General features: G+C 40.5%; 1 protein-coding gene across 1 annotated transcript in view; it reads right to left on the bottom strand.

The window, feature by feature from the left end:
* Window positions 1–462: 462 nt before the first annotated feature.
* Window positions 463–20,686, bottom strand: part of LOC127636447 (small G protein signaling modulator 1-like) — a 33,590-nt gene continuing 13,366 nt past the window's right edge. Inside the window, exons 8-25 of the mRNA XM_052116924.1 lie at window positions 20,021–20,152; window positions 19,807–19,931; window positions 19,646–19,713; window positions 17,926–18,089; window positions 17,713–17,839; window positions 15,928–16,054; window positions 14,937–15,001; window positions 14,710–14,855; window positions 14,498–14,626; window positions 14,165–14,335; window positions 13,967–14,029; window positions 11,003–12,412; window positions 9,914–10,038; window positions 9,730–9,812; window positions 7,868–7,977; window positions 4,987–5,083; window positions 4,477–4,644; window positions 463–4,391 (exon numbers count right to left, since the gene is read on the bottom strand). Coding sequence (XP_051972884.1) covers window positions 4,303–4,391; window positions 4,477–4,644; window positions 4,987–5,083; window positions 7,868–7,977; window positions 9,730–9,812; window positions 9,914–10,038; window positions 11,003–12,412; window positions 13,967–14,029; window positions 14,165–14,335; window positions 14,498–14,626; window positions 14,710–14,855; window positions 14,937–15,001; window positions 15,928–16,054; window positions 17,713–17,839; window positions 17,926–18,089; window positions 19,646–19,713; window positions 19,807–19,931; window positions 20,021–20,152 — 3,399 coding nt within the window. The 3' untranslated portion in view covers window positions 463–4,302. The remainder of the gene's footprint in view (window positions 4,392–4,476; window positions 4,645–4,986; window positions 5,084–7,867; window positions 7,978–9,729; window positions 9,813–9,913; window positions 10,039–11,002; window positions 12,413–13,966; window positions 14,030–14,164; window positions 14,336–14,497; window positions 14,627–14,709; window positions 14,856–14,936; window positions 15,002–15,927; window positions 16,055–17,712; window positions 17,840–17,925; window positions 18,090–19,645; window positions 19,714–19,806; window positions 19,932–20,020; window positions 20,153–20,686) is intronic.

The following is a 20,686-nucleotide window of genomic DNA, read 5'->3' as shown; positions in this document are numbered from 1 at the left end:
ATTTCAAAGCCAACATAGACAGACATACACTGACACTCAAACATTGACATCCGTATTCATACCTAGGATAAATTATATTTTGAGGAGACATTACATAATACCCCATGACAACTAACAATAAATACAAATAATATATGGATGGTATGGATATATATATATATATATATAGAGATATCCATCCAGCCATCGGGAGATCCATCGCAAACTCCATCACTATGTACAGGGTCGGGGCATACCAGGTGTATATATATACCTACATACCTATCTATATATATGATGTATATATATATATATATATATACATGCATACACATAATTAATTGTTAAATGTTTGTAATCTCATTTGTATTGTGCCCAGCCTTCCATCATACATCGAATAAACAGTATTTTTGATGCCATGTTTGTAATATTTTCCAGTGAAGAGTAAAATGCACTTGATTAATGTACATAATTTGACATTTTTACACCAGTTGCTTTTATGTACAACACAATACACCAAAAACACACACATTTATTCCATATTATAATACAGATTATACCATATGCTGCACACATTTCTGACAATATACTATGTAGTTTCACTGAATACAATAAAAATATATAGGTTTTGCATACAATTTCAATCTTTTGTGTCTATTGTTGTCAGCGGTTCATGTCACAGAGGCAATGAGCCGAATACATTAATAATGTTTTTACAATTCACACATCCAACATTTGTAGATATTATAATATTGTCAGCTACATACAGTATCATTCAATGTAAGCTAATAACATAGAGCATAAAACAGCAATAAATATTAAGATATATGATGATGAAATTGGAATATAACAGGGGAAATAAGTGTTTATAACACTGGCACTTTAACCAATCGGTCTGAATTACACGTGTTTTAGCCGTTTACTACAATCACATCAAATCTAACAAGTGCTCAACATATGGGACAAAAATAAAAAACATTTGGCTGCTGGTAAATCACATCTGTACAGACACAAACACACGCAATATGGCATATATCTGATACATCTGTAACCAAGTAAAACCCAAGCACACACACACACACACACACACACACACACACACACACACACACACACACACACAAGCGTCCACCGCACATTCCCTGAACAGAGACACTTAAGGCAAAAAGATCCATACAAATGAAAATATCTTGTTTACAGTAAAGTTGGTTCACTTAGTGAGGTACTTCATTGTGTAGCAGCTCAACATACTCTATTATATGAGTGATGAGTGAAGTTACTAAGGGGCAAAAAATTGTTTTTGGGTGAATCTTACTAAATTTAGCTTAAAGAAGCCCGCTTTACAAGCAATAAGATTTAGAATAATGACAATGAAGCACATTTAAACTCTCATTACTGTAATGCATTCAGATTTGTTTATTATACTTAACCCTCTTATGGTATTCGGTCATTTTTGACCGAAATAAATTTTTTTCAAATGTATAATTTCCTTTATCTGAGCAGTGCAAGACTTGGTGACGTTGCCATCTGAATATACAGAAATCGAGTTGGGCTTGATTCGATAAGTCTAAGTGGTCGTGAAAAAATAAAATAAATTGACACCTTTGGTATTCGCGGTCAAAAATGACAGACCATTTAAAACGAATGGGAAAGACAAAAACACAGAGCTATTTTTTTTATCGGTCAAATACCATCAATAAATCAGTTCAAAATATACATGCACACACTCACACACACACACACACACACACACACACACACACACACACACACACACACACACACACACACACACACACAATGCAGTACACTCTCACTCACACACAAACTCTCACACACACACACACAATGCAGTACACTCTCACACACACACATACACACACACACTCACAATGCAGAACACTCTCACACACACACGCACACACTCACAATGCAGTACACTCTCACACACACACTCACACACAAACAGTCACACACACACACTCTCACACACACACACGCACACACTCACTCACACACACAAACACACACACTCACAATGCAGTACACTCTCACACACTCACAATGCAGTACACTCTCACACACACTCACACAGAAACACTCACACACTCTCTCACACACACACACACACAAACCCTCTCACACACACACACACACAAACCCTCTCGCACACACACACACACACACACACACACACACACTCACACAGAAACACTCACACACACACTCTCACACACACTCTCTCACACACACACACACACATGTTGGTCTACCTATCATTATGAGGACTTTCCATAGACATAATGACTTTTATACTGTATAAACTATAGATTCTATCCTCTAAACCTAACACAACCCCTAAACCTAACCCTCACAGAAAACCTTCTGCATTTTTACATTTTCAATAAAACTTTGTTTAGTATGATTTATAAGCGATTTGAATTATGGGGACACTAGAAATGTCCTCATAAATCACATTTATAGCATAATACCCTTGTAATTACCAGTTTGTAACTTACAAAATTGTCCTCGTAAATCACAAAAACACGCACACGCACACGCACACACACTCTCACACACACTCACACAGAAACACTCACACACACACACACACTCTCACACACACTCACACAGAAACACTCACACACACACACACACTCACACACACACACACACACACTCTCACACACACTCACACAGAAACACTCACACACACACACACTCACACACACTCTCACACACACTCACACAGAAACACTCACACACACACACACTCTCACACACACTCACACAGAAACACTCACACACACACACACTCACACACACTCTCACACACACTCACACAGAAACACTCACACACACACACACTCACACACACTCTCACACACACTCACACAGAAACACTCACACACACACACACTCACACACACTCTCACACACACTCACACAGAAACACTCACACACACACACACTCACACACACACATATGTTTGCAAAATAAAGTTTTACTATAGAAATCTTAGAATTGCTCGATGTTTACTCTGATTCTTCTGTTTTATCCTCTAATTTAATTTGCAGTTCTTTTCTGTTTCATGATGTTTATTTTCTAGACATTATTATTAATTTACTTTGAGTTTTTACATTTTAATGTTATAAATAAATAATTGGTATTAAAATGTTTATTCTGTGTTTTCTGTTTGTAACACCATGGTCAGGTTTGACTGCAGCAGAATGACATAAACTGCAGAAACTGACACTTCAAATCCATTTCAACATTTTAAACTTTGACAAATAATACTTTGATAATGTCTGAATATATCTACAAACATCTTGTGATAAACTATTAAATCAGGTTACGAGTCATCAGACACACAGTCATTACTGGCATGACGGTTCTCAAGTCGTGTTAATGTGCTTATTTGTATATGCAAATGAATGCTAAAATGTTCAGAATAGCATGAAATCCCAAAATAAAAGCACATTTATTGTTCTCATGTCACGTCGTCATCATCACACATCTGAACCTTCCGCTCAAAAATGACCGTGGATACCAAAGGGGCCACTAGGGGGCGTTTCTCAATAGATTTAAATGGCTGTAATATAGTTCAATTTTACTGTGTTACAGGAAATGAGAATTTGGGAAACATTTGCTTGATTGTCACGAACAAAATGTCTTTTCAACGAACAACGAATTTGCATGAATTTCTTGTGAGTTTCACCCAATGAGCTGAAAATGACGTTAATTCGCTTTAAACTCCGATTAATTTCTAAGCATTGAGAGTAAAGATGGTGACCGATGAATAACCCACTTTCATTATTTATTAAAAAATAAATACATATACAGCATTGTTTTTAATAATTGTGCTTTTATAAAATCTGTATTAGTAAGGCTGCACTTAAGCATTTTATCACACACCATTGCCTTTATAGATCATCTTTATATATATATATATATTTATATATTTATATATATTTAGCCATTTGTTGACATCCTCAAACCTTGTGTAAAACTAGTCTTCATGCATACTTTAATATCTCACTTATATATTCGGTTATTAATCGTCTTTGACCTTCTTTAAGGACCTCATGGTGTCAAAATTGTCATCTGTTGGCTTTCTCGTTCAATAGGAAACATGTCATGAACTAGCCGGATCATTCTAGAATCATGTATATGGTGGCTTTGATTAATTTGGCTAACATCTGTCTTTGTGGAACGGGTGGAAAATGTAACTGTTCTGGCAATATTAGACGACTAAACAACGCTCATTTCAGGGGTTAGTTTTGTTAATACAGCCTTAAACAGGCGCAGAGGCTGAAACCCAATCACTTATTCTCGATCAGAATCTGGACCTTGTGGGCCAAGTCTCGCGCCATCACCAGCAGCTTTGGGACGTCGTGATGTTCGGCCATTTCTAGAACGAGATGTAATGAAAAATAGCATCGTTATAACGTTGATTGCGCGTGCATTTAAAGGTCAAATCATCGCGCTCATCTCACCGTTGAAGAACTTGATGATGTCCGTGAAGTCCATGTTGTTCTCCAGGATGATGTCGCGGTACAGCTCCACCAAAGCCAGCGCGATGAAGAGTACGAAGTGCTCCGATGAGGCGTAACGCGCGGACCAGATGGTCTCCCATAAGGTGAACACGTCATCATACACCATTTCTGGAAAGAGCGGTGAACAAAAAGAGAACTTGCATATTAATTCGGTAGATGTAACTCTTCTATCCACGTTCCAGAGGTGCTCAAAATGGTCCTTTTGAGGTGGGACTACTTATTATAGCTTTCCGTTACCAGTGCGGTTGCTATGGGCGGAGTTTGCAATGATGAGATGATTGTGCATTTGTTCATTCCATTACTGATGTACACTTGCCCCATAGACTTTCAGTGGAAATGCATCAATGAAACCCCATTTACACACATTCTTTTTTATAAATCGAGGGTTTGAATCTGTCGCAGCTTGTCACGGATAACCTGGAATATTCCAGACACAGTGCTGACACTCACCTCTTTTAAAGTCCAAGAGGAACCAGCGGTAACAGAAGTAAAAGTGAGTGTAATCTCCGTTCTGCTGCATGAGCTCAAACAGTTCAGCGTCCAGAATCTAAAGAGGTTTTATAGGCAAATTGAATGAACCAGACACACAGCGGTTCATATGTACAGCATACGTGTGCATGTGTTTAGTATGTGCATGTGTTTAGCGTGTGCATGTGTTTAGCGTGTACATGTGTTTAGCATGTGCATGTGTTTAGCATGTGCATGTGTTTAGCATGTGTTTAGTATGTGTATGTGCATGTGTTTAGTATGTGCATGTGTTTAGCGTGTGTATGTGCATGTGTTGTTTATGTGTATGTGTATATGCATGTGTTTAGTATGTGCATGTGTTTAGTATGTGCATGTGTTTAGCATGTGCATGTGTTTAGTATGTGCATGTGTTTAGCATGTGCATGTGTTTAGTATGTGCATGTGCTTAGCATGTGCATGTGTTTAGTATGTGTATGTGCATGTGTTTAGTATGTGCATGTGTTTAGCATGTGCATGTGTTTAGTATGTGCATGTGCTTAGCATGTGCATGTGTTTAGTATGTGTATGTGCATGTGTTTAGTATGTGTATGTGCATGTGTTTAGTATGTGCATGTGCTTAGCATGTGCATGTGTTTAGTATGTGTATGTGCATGTGTTTAGTATGTGCATGTGTTTAGCATGTGCATGTGTTTAGTATGTGCATGTGCTTAGCATGTGCATGTGCTTAGCATGTGCATGTGTTTAGTATGTGCATGTGTTTAGCATGTGCATGTGTTTAGTATGTGTATGTGCATGTGTTTAGTATGTGCATGTGTTTAGTATGTGCATGTGTTTAGTATGTGTATGTGCATGTGTTTAGTATGTGCATGTGTTTAGTATGTGCATGTGTTTAGCATGTGCATGTGTTTAGTATGTGTATGTGCATGTGTTTAGTATGTGCATGTGTTTAGTATGTGCATGTGCTTAGCATGTGCATGTGTTTAGTATGTGCATGTGTTTAGCATGTGCATGTGTTTAGTATGTGTATGTGCATGTGTTTAGTATGTGCATGTGTTTAGTATGTGCATGTGTTTAGTATGTGTATGTGCATGTGTTTAGTATGTGCATGTGTTTAGTATGTGTATGTGCATGTGTTTAGTATGTGTATGTGCATGTGTTTAGTATGTGCATGTGTTTAGCATATGCATGTGTTTAGTATGTGCATGTGTTTAGTATGTGCATGTGTTTAGCATGTGCATGTGTTTAGCATGTGCATGTGTTTAGTATGTGCATGTGTTTAGTATGTGCATGTGTTTAGCATATGCATGTGTTTAGCATATGCATGTGTTTAGTATGTGCATGTGCATGTGTTTAGTATGTGCATGTGTTTAGCATGTGCATGTGTTTAGTATGTGCATGTGTTTAGCATATGCATGTGTTTAGTATGTGCATGTGTTTAGTATGTGCATGTGTTTAGCATGTGCATGTGTTTAGCATGTGCATGTGTTTAGTATGTGCATGTGTTTAGTATGTGCATGTGTTTAGTTTGTGCATGTTTAGTATGTGCATGTGTTTAGCATGTGCATGTGTTTAGTATGTGCATGTGTTTAGCATGTGCATGTGTTTAGTATGTGCATGTGTTTAGTATGTGTATGTGCATGTGTTTAGCATATGCATGTGTTTAGTATGTGTATGTGTTTAGCATATGCATGTGTTTAGTATGTGCATGTGTTTAGCATATGCATGTGTTTAGTATGTGCATGTGTTTAGCATATGCATGTGTTTAGTATGTGCATGTGTTTAGTATGTGTATGTGCATGTGTTTAGTATGTGCATGTGTTTAGTATGTGCATGTGTTTAGTATGTGTATGTGCATGTGTTTAGCATATGCATGTGTTTAGTATGTGCATGTGTTTAGCATATGCATGTGTTTAGTATGTGCATGTGTTTAGTATGTGTATGTGTTTAGTATGTGTATGTGCATGTGTTTAGTATGTGCATGTGTTTAGTATGTGTATGTGCATGTGTTTAGTATGTGTATGTGCATGTGTTTAGTATATGCATGTGTTTAGTATGTGTATGTGCATGTGTTTAGTATGTGCATGTGTTTAGCATATGCATGTGTTTAGTATGTGCATGTGTTTAGTATGTGTATGTGTTTAGTATGTGCATGTGTTTAGTATGTGTATGTGCATGTGTTTAGTATGTGCATGTGTTTAGCATATGCATGTGTTTAGTATGTGCATGTGTTTAGTATGTGTATATGCATGTGTTTAGTATGTGCATGTGTTTAGCATATGCATGTGTTTAGTATGTGCATGTGTTTAGTATGTGTATGTGCATGTGATTAGCATGTGCATGTGTTTAGCATGTGAATGTGTTTAGTATGTGCACGTGTTTAGCATGTGCATGTGTTTAGTATTTGTATATGCATGTGTTTAGTATGTGCATGTGTTTAGTATGTGTATGTGCATGTGTTTAGTATGTGCATGTGTTTAGTATGTGTATGTGCATGTGTTTAGTATGTGCATGTGTTTAGCATATGCATGTGTTTAGTATGTGCATGTGTTTAGTATGTGTATGTGCATGTGTTTAGTATGTGCATGTGTTTAGTATGTGCATGTGTTTAGTATGTGTATGTGCATGTGTTTAGTATGTGCATGTGTTTAGTATGTGTATGTGCATGTGTTTAGTATGTGTATGTGCATGTGTTTAGTATGTGCATGTGTTTAGTATGTGCATGTGTTTAGTATGTGCATGTGTTTAGCATATGCATGTGTTTAGTATGTGCATGGGTTTAGTATGTGTATGTGCATGTGTTTAGTATGTGCATGTGTTTAGTATGTGTATGTGTTTAGCATGTTCATGTGATTCTGTACAGAACCTGGATGAGTGAGCGCATGTTGGCGAAGTGTGTGTCCATTGCGCCGCCGTGAGGAAAGTTGTGATTCATTCTCTTCATGAGCTCCGTGAAGCAGCTGAACGCCATTGCCTCTGATTTGAAACAGTAATAAAGAGATTATTCAGACATATGCAATAAATGATAGCATTAAGCTACTCAAGGACTATTGCTTCACTTTAAAATCACTGTTAAAGTGTCAAAATACACATTACAGCCAGTGCGAGTGCCTAAACCGCCCTTATCAATGGTAAAATTGCCATAACGCATTGAAACACACAATCAAGTGGCTTATTGATTTAAGCTTGACTTACAGACATTTAAAGGGACAGTTCACCCCAAAAATGAAAGTTCTCTCATCATTTCCTCACCCTCATGCCATCCTAGATGTGTGTGACTTTATTTCTTCAGCAGAGCACAAATCTCTGTAGGTCCATACAATACAAGTGAATGGTGACCAGAAAGCACATAAAGGCAGCATAAAAGTAACCCATACGACTCCAGTTGTTTAATCCATGTATTCAGAAGTGATATGATAGGTGTGGGCAAGGCTGGACTAGGAAGAGAAATGGGCAACTGGCCCAAAACTTGTTGAACATGGGCAACGGCCCAATTTATCCTATCGCAGCCCAATCAGCACGTTTCGCGGCCGACACATCGGCCCGCTCAGTTCTCCCGATGGCCAGTCCGCCCCTGATCGGCCCCTAAGTGCGTCGGCCCACCAGGAAAATGCCCGGTATGCCAGTCCTTTTTTATCATAAATTCTCCCTGCCCAATAGGTGGCGATATGCACAAGAATACGAATCGCCAAAAACAAAGAAGAATGTTGAATTGAAAGCGAAAGTGGAGATATATTGTAAAAAAGGACCAAAATATTGGTAAGACATGGATTAAACCACTGGAGTTTTATGGATTACTTTTATGCTGCTGTAGAGCGGAGGAGGGAGGGCTGGAACAATGCACGCCCGGTCCCTAATCAGCCTGATGGGGGCTCGCGAGGGATAAAGGTGGCCGGTGACGACAGTTTGAGAGAGACAGAATTACAGGCAGCTGTTCTGTGTGTTTATGTTTGTGTATTTTTCATATTAATATTATTATTTATATTGTCAAGCCGGTTCTCGCCTCCTTTCCATTGATCTGCTTTACATTGGTGCCTAAACCCGGGAAGGAGTAGGGATGCCTGTCGCGGAGTCCTCGACACTTTCCACCCAGGGGAGCGGCGCTACCATCCGGCGGGGGACTGAGTAGCCTGACCGCCCGGATGTGGAGAACGGCCGCCGTCCACGGGCCGAGTGGGGACTGGACTCCCCGACCGCCTGGAGCGAAGGAGCCGCTACAAGGGGCGGAGGAGAGTCCCCACGACGTCGGCGACAACGCGGAGGGGCGTTCTGCCCGTTGGGGGTTGGTCTGACTCTGGTCTGCCCGGGGAGGATCGGCTGCCATCTGCCTGAGAGGGTGGAGGAGTGATCAGTGGACCACACGACGACGCATCAGAGAACCGGTGAGTGAGTTTTTTCCCTCTCTCTCTCTCTCTCTCTCTCTCTTTGTCGCTCAATGTTGGCCTTTGTCCCTCGCCTATTTTGTTGATGTTTTTACATCCTGCCTCCTCCCAGGTCCAGGGGGCACGAGGGTGAGTAAATGATGAGAGAGTTTAGATTTTTGGGTGAACTGTCCCTTTAATTCATCTGATGTGTGTACACAGGTGTGTGTGTGTGTGTGTGTGTGTGTGTGTGTGTGTGTCCCCACTATAACAACTTTGAGCGTGGCTTTGAACGAGTTGGCACGGTCTAGAGCTCAGTACGGTTAGAGGGGTTATTAAATAGTTTAGGACTTAACATCAAACATACCATCATCCAGAATGACCAGCAGGGGTGCAAGCAAATCACACATTCCCTGGACGTAACCGATGTCAAGATGCTGCCACACATAACTGACGGGCAAAAACAATATTGAACGTGGAGTGTTAGCGTAATGCATACTTTAAATATGACATAATAATAATATGACATGAATTTCAAGAGTGTGTTTTACCTGCACATGATGTTGCGTAGTTTCTCGAGGTTGGCCGGAGTGAAATAACAGTAGTTTCTATCACATCGCTGGACGTCTTTGTCAATACGGTGTAGATTGAGCGTGTACAGGTCTACTAGCTCTTGCTGCTCGGAAACATTATGGAAAATTATGGAAAATTAATGGACATTTTTTTAAAGGATATACATACTTCTAGTGATGCTGAACTTTTGCTTGAGTGTCTCATTGGAGATGTTTCTAATCTAAACAACATTTATTGCTTTGAATCTATTAATTACCAACATGATGACAAGGGAAGTCGACATGATGTTTCCGAAACTTTCGGGACCGTAAAATCAGCGTGTTTACCTTCACATGTGGTGCCACCCAGAAAACGGCTATAGCTGCAGGCAGAGATCCAAACCGCCAGCAAAAATAACCCAACCCTTTCCCTGGAAACGACGCCCCTTTTGGAGTTGGTGCAACCCCGTTTTGGCGTAACCCGCCCCTTCTGGCATAACCCCACCCTCTTTTGGAGATCTCCGGCCTGAGGCTATACCTACTTGGAGAAAACGGAGCTCACATGTACCCACACGCCCAACAACACTTACCGCTTTGGCCACTGGGGGCAGAGTTTCGAATTTCGGTATGCACATACCGATTTTAGCTGAAGAGAAGTCAACCGACTGTTACTGATTTCACTGTCAGATCAGTCTGTAGCAGGGCTGGACTGGTAAACCTGGCCTCCTGGGCATTTTCCCAGTGGGCCGACGCACTTGGGGGTGATCAGGCCATGGACTGGCCATCGGGAGAACCGATGGGTCCGGTGGGTCGGCCGCGAACCGGGCCGAATGGGCTGCGATGGACCACAAAACCACACCGGGATATGCAGAGAAGGACAGTGCCCCCCCCCCCACCCCCGCTCAACAACTTTTAGGCCAGTTGATATGTAAAATCCCGGCCCCGAATTGTCTTCCCAGTCCAGCCCTGGTCTGTAGTGAAATCAAATCGAATTGAAATGGGAATCGAATTGGGAAATCTGTAGCGACCATCTTTGATGATCTCACAATATCGAACTGAGAATTCTTCCGGAGCTGCAGGTGATCTTACTGAGTAAGTGGTCCCAATCGACAACACCGGAGATGCTATGTCGTTCTTGTGTTCTCCCGTGACCGCCAGAGAGTCTGGTTTCGGTAATAAGTTCTCCATCTCCGGTTCTTCCTCGGAGAGCGCCGATTCCGTTTCCTCCGGGCTCGTGTCCACACCGGGGTCCATGCAGAGCTCCAAAGCTGGCATTCCCATGGCCGATTTCGCCCTCGAGGTGGACACCGCCATGGGACGAGCCAATGTGAGAGGCATCTTCAATGTGTTACACTCCGAAGGCATGTATACCACAGAAGAAGAAATCTCCTCCATTTCCAAGGCCGAAGGCGAGTCGTCGGACATATCTGGAGATTGTTTTGATAGCGAGCTGATCAGGCCGCAGCTTTCCGACTCTGATTCGATAATTTGTTTGATTAGTGACGTGGCTCTACTGCGATCAGAATCCCAGCGGGTCATTTGTGGCGTACTGGAGGTTTCAGCATCCATTGGGTTGTTTGGTTCAGATGAACTTTTCGATATGTTGCTGGTCATCTCAAAGGTCATGTGTTCACCTAAAGCTTCAGGTTTGTTGTCATCCGTTTGAGAGATCCGTTTGACGTCCTCTTTCAGGTCTGGATCACTACATTTGGAGTCAACGTCTTTGCCTTCTTCAGCTTTTAAATCTGTGTTCTGGTCAGCCTCTGATTTCGTGTTATCTTCTACAGATGGTGCGGCAGCACATCCCTCAACCAAGCGGTTGACCTCTTGTGAATTTGAGGATTTGGTTGTTTCTTCAATTGGATCTTTTGATGATTGACGTTCACGCTCGTTTTCATTGTCATCGGAAGGTTTTTTGCCGTCGGTTTCAGGGCGGGGTTGCATTTTAGGCTCAGTGTTTTCCACACCTTCAGTTGCGCTTTTTGAGTTCGGATCGTCTTCTTCGGAAACTCCGGACTTGTGTGTTTCAGTCCTACATGATTCTTCAGCATCAGAGGTTTGTGGTTTGCCACTCACTGGAGGTTTGACCTCCTCGACATCTGAAGTAATGCTCTCAGTTTGTGAGATGACAGCATCTTCCTTCGGTGTGTCCCGAGCGGTGGAGATGTTTTGCGTTGGCTCCTCTTTGGACTTGTTATCCAGGGCAGAACTGGGAGGAATATCTGTGTGACCTTTAGGGGGAACCTCTGAGGTCACAGTTGACGGTTCTCGAGCTGAGGTTTTTGGCCCAGACTCTTGTGTTGCTGAAGCCTCCTCGGTGCTCGGAGAGCAGTCTGACATCCCGGAGGTCACGGAGAAGTTACGAGATGATGGATGACCAGAGTCCGGAGAACTAGTGCAATTTGGGAGAGCTCCGTTGGGAATTTTGGGCTGTGGCTTCTCATTTTTTGGCTTGGGCTCAGATTCAATTGGGTCCACCTCATCAACAGACCCAAATACCTGTGGATGGTCAAACAGATAAAACGTGAGATACATTTCGACATATGTACATATATGGTTTAATACTTAAAATCTCGTTAAAATATTTTTCACACTCTCACTAGTTGTATCACAGGAGATTTATGTCATTTTTGTCATGAAAATTGTCATTTCAATTTGACATTTAAATTTTCTGAAATAAAATGAACGACTCCTTTGTCTTGCTAAGGCTTATTTCATAGCTAACATTTTATGCATCCTTAACACACACAATGAAATAACATTTTCCTACTTTCTGCATAGTTTTGCTTGATTAGAAATGACGATAATAATGTTTTGAAAATATGTCATATTTAAAAAGTTATATTAAAATTGTACATATTAAAATGTCATTAAATATAATTAATAATATTAATATTTTACTATATTAAAATATACGTAATGCTATTATAATTGTTTTATATTAAAATATACATATATTTAATTATATAAAAAAATATATTATAAAAATGTATTTAAATACAATTAATTAATAATATTAATGTATTATTATTATTATATAAAAATATTATTAATGCTATTATAATTTTTTGAATTAAAATATATGTATATTTAATTGTATTAAAAAACATATTATAACAATTTATTTAAATATTATGAATTAATCATATTAATTTATTATTATTATATACAAATATTATTAATGCTATTATAATTTTTTATATTAAAATATACAAATATTTAATTATATAAAAAACTATATTATAAAAATGTATTTAAATATAATGAATTAATAATATGAATTTATTATTATTAGATAAATATATTCTTAATTATATTATAATTTTTTATATTAAAATATACTTATATTTAATTATAGTAAAAAACATTATAAAAATGTATTTAAATATAATGAATTAATAATATAAATGTATTATTATTATATACAAATATTATTAATTCTATTATAATCTTTTATATTAAAATATATGTATATTAAATTATAGTAAAAAACATATTATAAAAATGTATTTAAATATTATGAATTCATAATATGAATGTAATATTATATAAAAACATTATTAATGCTATTATAATTTTTATAGGAAAATAAATATTAAATATATATATATATTATAAAAATGTCATTAAATATAATTCATAATATTAATATTTTACTATATTCAAATATGATTAATGCTATTATTATTATTATTATTATTATTATATTAATATATTATTAAAATATATACAAAATTATAATGATGTGGTCATTTAGTAAAAGTTGAAAGAAATCATTTTCACACAAAAATATCGAAAAGGTTTATGTGTATTTCACTTTTTTGTTTGACTTATAGTTTTAAACTTGTAATAATTTGTATTTTGACACTTAAATATTGAAAGTTTGGGTCTGGGAGGAGACTAAAACCGTCAAATCTATACATAAAAGACATTTGAAAAGTACCAGTAATAATTGATGAAGGGCTTGTATACTGTATATATACACATATAGTCCTCTGGGTGGGGTCAATTCTGATTTCATGTTGTTTTATGAATGCATGATTAATATCTCACCTGAGTGCTGCTATTGGAGTCGCTCTGTGAACACGCGTGACTGTGTTTATCTGAGCTGCTGCCCTGCGACGACCAGAGAGAGAAACACAAATGCATTAATCGCATTAAATGCATGTAAACGTCAGTTTATATCTACAACTTCTTGCTGGTTCCCAGCACAGCCGATATGTGTAGGAAGATACGAGCATAAACATTTACATCCGTGCTGATGGTTGAGTCGTGGCACGATCCGTGGTCCACGCTGGCACCAGACGCACATTTAGCAATAGCCGCGGCGTGCAGTTCCTTCTCGCGCTGTCGTACGATGGCTTCACATCCCAACCACTCGCTCATCGTCTGCTCGTAACACGCTCGGATCTGCTCGTCCATCTAAAAAGAGTTTAGCGCAATTATGGCTCTGAGGTTTTACTTAAAGGGATGGTTTTAGGTGAACTGTCCCTTTAAGAAAGTAAATAAGTTTCATGATAGCTTTAAACACCTTCTGCCAGTTTTTGGTCCAGCGCCATCAATGAAAGAGTCACTTCAGCTCACCTCTTTGCGTTCTTGAAGTGTCATGGTGAACTGATAGTGTCCTAACAGGAAGGGCCAGACCTCTTTACGCAGAGACGGCTCTACACCACCATAATACACCAGACGCAGAAGTTCCTCTTCCTCGTGAAACTGCACAGGAGAGGGAGATTACTGCTCAAATCCGAAGGCATGGAGCATTTGTGCATTTTAAAGATGTATGGAGTGTCACATACAGTGCTGTCCTGTAGAAACGTTTTCCACACCTCTGCTGAGAGTCCTCCTTTAGCATCATAAGGAATATCCGGCTCGACGATGGTGGGGTTGACTAGGGCCGACAGGTGTGTGCGGACGGTGGACAGGTGACGGCAGTACGCCAACCCTTAAAGACACATCAGATCACGAGTCATAACAACAAAACGTTTCCTGAGGTGCGTACGAGACCATGTTATGTGATACATACAGCCGTAGAAAGCACGAGAAATGATCTGATGTTTCATGGTCTCGCAGAGTAACTTCAGTGGCGCCCTGAATGAGGAACAAATAAACAAACAGTAAATCTCATGATAAAATCTCGTGGTTCGTTGTTCATGCCCAAAAGTTGTCGGTTGGGGGGTGTTTTGTTGTTCATGGCCAAAATTTGTTGTTTGGGGGGTTCGTTGTTCATGCCCAAAAGTTGTTGGTTGGGGGGTGGGGGTTCGTTGTTCATGCCCAAAAGTTGTTGGTTGGGGGGGTTCGTTGTTCATGCCCAAAAGTTGTTGATTGTGGGGGGTGGTTTTGTTGTTCATGCCCAAAAGTTGTTGGTTGGGGGGTTGTTTTGCTGTTCATGCCCAAAAGTTGTTGAGTGGGGAGGGGGTTCGTTGTTCATGCCCAAAAGTTGTTGGTTGGGGGGAGGGGGAGTTCGTTGTTCATGCCCAAAAGTTGTTGGTTGGGGGGGTTTGTTGTTCATGCCCAAAAGTTGTTGATTGTGGGGGTGGTTTGTTGTTCATGCCCAAGAGTTGTTGGTTGGGGGGGTTGTTTTGCTGTTCATGCCCAAAAGTTGTTGAGTGGGGGGGGGTGTTTGTTGTTCATGCCCAAAAGTTGTTGGTTGGTGGGGGGGTTTTGTTGTTCATGCCCAAAAGTTGTTGGTTGGGGGGTGTTTTGTTGTTCATGCCCAAAAGTTGTTGAGTGGGGGGGGGGGGGGTTCGTTGTTCATGCCCAAAAGTTGTTGGTTGGGGGAGGAGGGGGGGTTCGTTGTTCATGGTTTGAATTTAAAATAATTACAATTAATGAATAAATAAAAGTAAATAAAATAAATATTTAATAAATCACAAAAAAAAATTCTTTTAGATTTTGGGGTGAAATATGAGGTGGACATTTCTTTGTCGGATTCACCCGATTACCAGAAATCCACAATACAGATATTTGCTCAAATATACTAAATCCACAGTCTATCATCTGGGCATCAGACTGGCCTGTCATGGTTGCATCCGTTAGGAAGTCCACCATCAGATGATCCGTTCTGAGAACAGGAAGAACAAGACGACTTCCTGGGTGTCGGCTGCCACATGTTCACTGCCTGATCGATCAGTTCCGGTGCCACTAAAATATGATGTGAAACCATCAATTAGTTTAAGATAAATTCACTTGTGAATGCAGCATGAATCAAAGAACTTTAACCTAGTGCGACCCCGTGTGCACATGCGTGGACGTTGTATTTTGGCTTCGCTATACGCAGCACATAATTCACATTGATTTAAACCGACTGATCTCAATTCAGGAGAATCTGTGCTGTCAGTAAATGGTTAAACTTTTGACACACTGAGTCATGTGACAAAACAACATGGTGCTAATCACAGCGCAGTTTGTCTTTGGGAGAAACAGCAACAAAACTACATCTGGTAAGAAACTGAATTACGTTTTTACACTGAAACCTGTTTGAGACTAAAGATTAGAGTCTCTAGTTTCATCTGATATGCCATTTTTAATATTTGAGCGATTTATCACGAAATGCCACTCTGATAAACACAATGTGCACTAATGTGTACGTTAGCACATTTTTTCCTTAGACATCAATATTTACATTATCACACTGAGAATAAATGAGTTCATCTAAAAACTGAATAATGTGTCTTTCAGAGGCTTTATATGGAGTTATGATGAAAATAAGATGAATTTCAAACTGTTCTGAGACCAGTGCAGACAGACAGCACACTGGAGTTTAAGTCATGCACTAAATAGGGAGCAAGGGAGCATCCTATAGCTCTCTATAACTGTTCTGAGACCAGTGCAGACAGACAGCACACTGGAGGTTAAGTCATGCACTAAATAGGGAGCAAGGGAGCATCCTATAGCTCTCTATAACTGTTCTGAGACCAGTGCAGACAGACAGCACACTGGAGGTTAAGTCATGCACTAAATAGGGAGCAAGGGAGCATCCTATAGCTCTCTATAACTGTTCTGAGACCAGTGCAGACAGACAGCACACTGGAGGTTAAGTCATGCACTAAATAGGGAGCAAGGGAGCATCCTATAGCTCTCTATAACTGTTCTGAGACCAGTGCAGACAGACAGCACACTGGAGGTTAAGTCATGCACTAAATAGGGATCAAGGGAGCATCCTATAGCTCTCTATAACTGTTCTGAGACCAGTGCAGACAGACAGCACACTGGAGGTTAAGTCATGCACTAAATAGGGATCAAGGGAGCATCCTATAGCTCTCTATAACTGTTCTGAGACCAGTGCAGACAGACAGCACACTGGAGGTTAAGTCGTGCACTAAATAGGGAGCAAGGGAGCATCCTATAGCTCTCTATGCAGTTAAGTGTGTTCACTCCTAAAATCTGATCAAAAGTTCAGTTTCAGGCTGCAGATGATGTTTGGATCACTCAACATGTTTGACACACATGGGACGATGATCATCAGTACATAGATTCAACATTTATAATGGATCATTTTATTTGAACATGATTGACAGTGATTGGATGATACTTTGAATCTGAATTAATTATGCAAATTTATGATGTGATGTCATAAACATGAATAATCAACACTCCTGGAAACATAATAAAGAATCTGATCAAATAAATCAGACTTTCTATAGTTTAGTGTTATTTAAAATTTCACAACTGTGTCCTGCTGTCCACATATGAGGACATCGAATTTTAGGAAAATTATTTGCTCTAGAAATGTTTTTTTTTTGCATGTTTATTAGGTGCTAGTAGTTATATACCAAATAACAATGTTAGCCGTCACATACCAAACTCCTGACTGCCTGGATATATTATCCGAAATACATAGTCAGTGGCTTCATCTTCGTCTTTGTCTGAGAATGACTCACAGGATCCATGAGGACTTCTTTTACGCAGTTTTGGGAACACCTTTCCCTGGAAAAGAAACAAAGCCGTCACTAAAATCCAGTGCTTCCTATTCAGCCTGTTGAAGACCGACTCATCTAAAGTTCTCTGCTGACCTTTCCCCTTTGTGACCACAGAGGAGGATCTAACTGTCCATGAGGAAGGAGGCCTGTTTCCAGACACGTGAGGAACTGCAGTATATGACCTCCTTTTGGAAACCGGAACGGTGGTCTCTGGATTCCATCTTGGCTGACCAGAACCACCGTACCACCACTGTCAACTGCAGATGTAAGTACATTTGACATATCTTTACCTATTAATCGAGACGTCTTGATCCATTCATTTACAGCTGATATAAAAATAGTCTTCACCTGAAAACGTTCCAAGTTGTTGGCTCAAGACGTCTCGCACATACCTCAATTGAAGTCATTACTTGCTGAAAATCATGCCTCTGGGCAGGGACGGATTACCGACCGGGATTACCGACCGGATTACCGAATGGGGCCCTTGACTGCCCGGGGGGAGCCCTGCCCTTTAAGGTTGCGCAATCTAGTTTGGCGATCCCCCCGTTCGAAAACACATTTGGGTATGAAAAACGAACCCAAACCAAGGGATATGTTCTCATCACCACTCTGAATGCAGGGGCCCTTGAATAGCAGACAGCCCTCGCCTACCAGGGGGCCCTCGACTACCCAGGGGGGCCCTGGCCTTTAAGGTTGCACAATCTAGTTTGGTGATCCCCCCGCTCGAAAACTCTTTTGGACATGAATAACGAACCCAAACCAAGGGAGATGTTCTCATCACCACTCTGAATGCAGGGGCCCTTGACTACCAGGGGGCCCTCGACTACCAGGGGCCCTCAATCTTTAAGGTTGCACAATCTAGTTTGGTGATCACCCCATGCTCGAAAACTCTTTTGGACATGAATAACGAACCCAAACCAAGGGAGATGTTCTCATCACCACTCTGAATGCAGGGGCCCTTGACTACCAGGGGGCCCTCAACTACCAGGGGCCCTCAATCTTTAAGGTTGCACAATCTAGTTTGGTGATCCCCCCGCTCGAAAACCCTTTTGGACATGAATAACGAACCCAAACCAAGGGAGATGTTCTCATCACCACTCTGAATGCAGGGGCCCTTGACTACCAGGGGCCCTCGACTACCAGGGGCCCTCAATCTTTAAGGTTGCACAATCTAGTTTGGTGATCACCCCATGCTCGAAAACCCTTTTGGACATGAATAACTGAACCCAAACCAAGGGAAATGTTCTCATCACCACTCTGAATGCAGGGGCCCTTGACTACCAGGGGGCCCTCGACTACCAGGGGCCCTCAATCTTTAAGGTTGCACAATCTAGTTTGGTGATCACCCCATGCTCGAAAACCCTTTTGGACATGAATAACGAACCCAAACCAAGGGAAATGTTCTCATCACCACTCTGAATGCAGGGGCCCTTGACTACCAGGGGGCCCTCGACTACCAGGGGCCCTCAATCTTTAAGGTTGCACAATCTAGTTTGGTGATCACCCCATGCTCGAAAACCCTTTTGGACATGAATAACGAACCCAAACCAAGGGAAATGTTCTCATCACCACTCTGAATGCAGGGGCCCTTGACTACCAGGGGGCCCTCGACTACCAGGGGCCCTCAATCTTTAAGGTTGCACAATCTAGTTTGGTGATCACCCCATGCTCGAAAACTCTTTTGGACATGAATAACGAACTCTCTACCCTTGGGTGGAGGGGGCCCCTTGGAGATAATTGGCCCCAGGTCTTTTGCAAGTCATAATCCGTCCCTGCCTCTGGGAGAACTATTCCTGAATACTGATATGTTTACCTTGTTGATGGCAGTGCAAATACACGATTTCGTCTAGACGAATAGTCATTGCATAATCCCAATACACACTGTGGAGAAATGAAACACAAGGACACTGTTGGATTATTACTATCCCAAACACAAAAACCATAAAGAAGTTCTCCTCGCCACTCTGAACGCACCTTTTCTCATAATCAAACTCTCCCACGTTGCCATTCATCAGCTGGTTTGGAGTCCACTTCAGCGTCATTAGATCGGCCGTCTGATGAAGAGAGAGGTATCCTGGGATCGCTTCCATATCATCCGTCTAAAGAGCAGACATGATTTATTGCTACTTTAATGAAACGGGCATATCACCACAGCATTGTTTTGAGTAATAATTCACAGCTGACATACTGGCTGCACCAGGACATTGTTCTTTCCGAAGAGTAATGTTGCTCTGGAATTCTGATGGAGGGATTCCACATAATTCCGAGCCCAGAGAGACGGTCGGTCTTCCATACTCCCACTCGACTGACGTTTCTGAATCTGAAATAGGAGAAAGCTCATTTGTACACTATTTCACACTGCCATAATCTTCTTAAAGGTACAGTTCACCCAAAAATGAAAATGCTCTCATCATTTACTCACCCTTGTGTTTCAGTTCTGTAGGTCCATACAATGCAAGTGAATGGTGACCAGAACTTTGACGCTCCAAAAAGCACATAAAGTCAACATAAACTCCAGTGGTTTAATCCATGTCTTCAGAAGTGATATGAAGGGTGTGGGTGAGAAACAGATCAATATTTAAGTCATCATCTACTATAAATCTGCACTTTCACTTTCACATAAGACTCCAGTGGTGTAATCCATGTCTTCAGAAGTGATATGATAGGTGTGGGTGGGAATCTGATCAATAATTAAGTACTTTTTTACTGTAAATGCTGCTTTCCGCCCAGTAGGTGGCGATATGCACGAAGAATGCTAATCAACGAAAACTTAAAAAGAAGAATGTGAAAGTGAAAGTGGAGATTTATAGTAAAAAAATGACCCACACTTATCATATCTCTTCTGAAGACATGG

This window comes from Xyrauchen texanus, chromosome 44 (genome assembly GCF_025860055.1).
Source record: "Xyrauchen texanus isolate HMW12.3.18 chromosome 44, RBS_HiC_50CHRs, whole genome shotgun sequence".
Lineage (NCBI taxonomy): Eukaryota > Metazoa > Chordata > Actinopteri > Cypriniformes > Catostomidae > Xyrauchen > Xyrauchen texanus.
The sequence above is the reverse complement of the archived record's forward strand: the minus strand, read 5'-3'. Positions and strand labels throughout refer to the sequence as shown.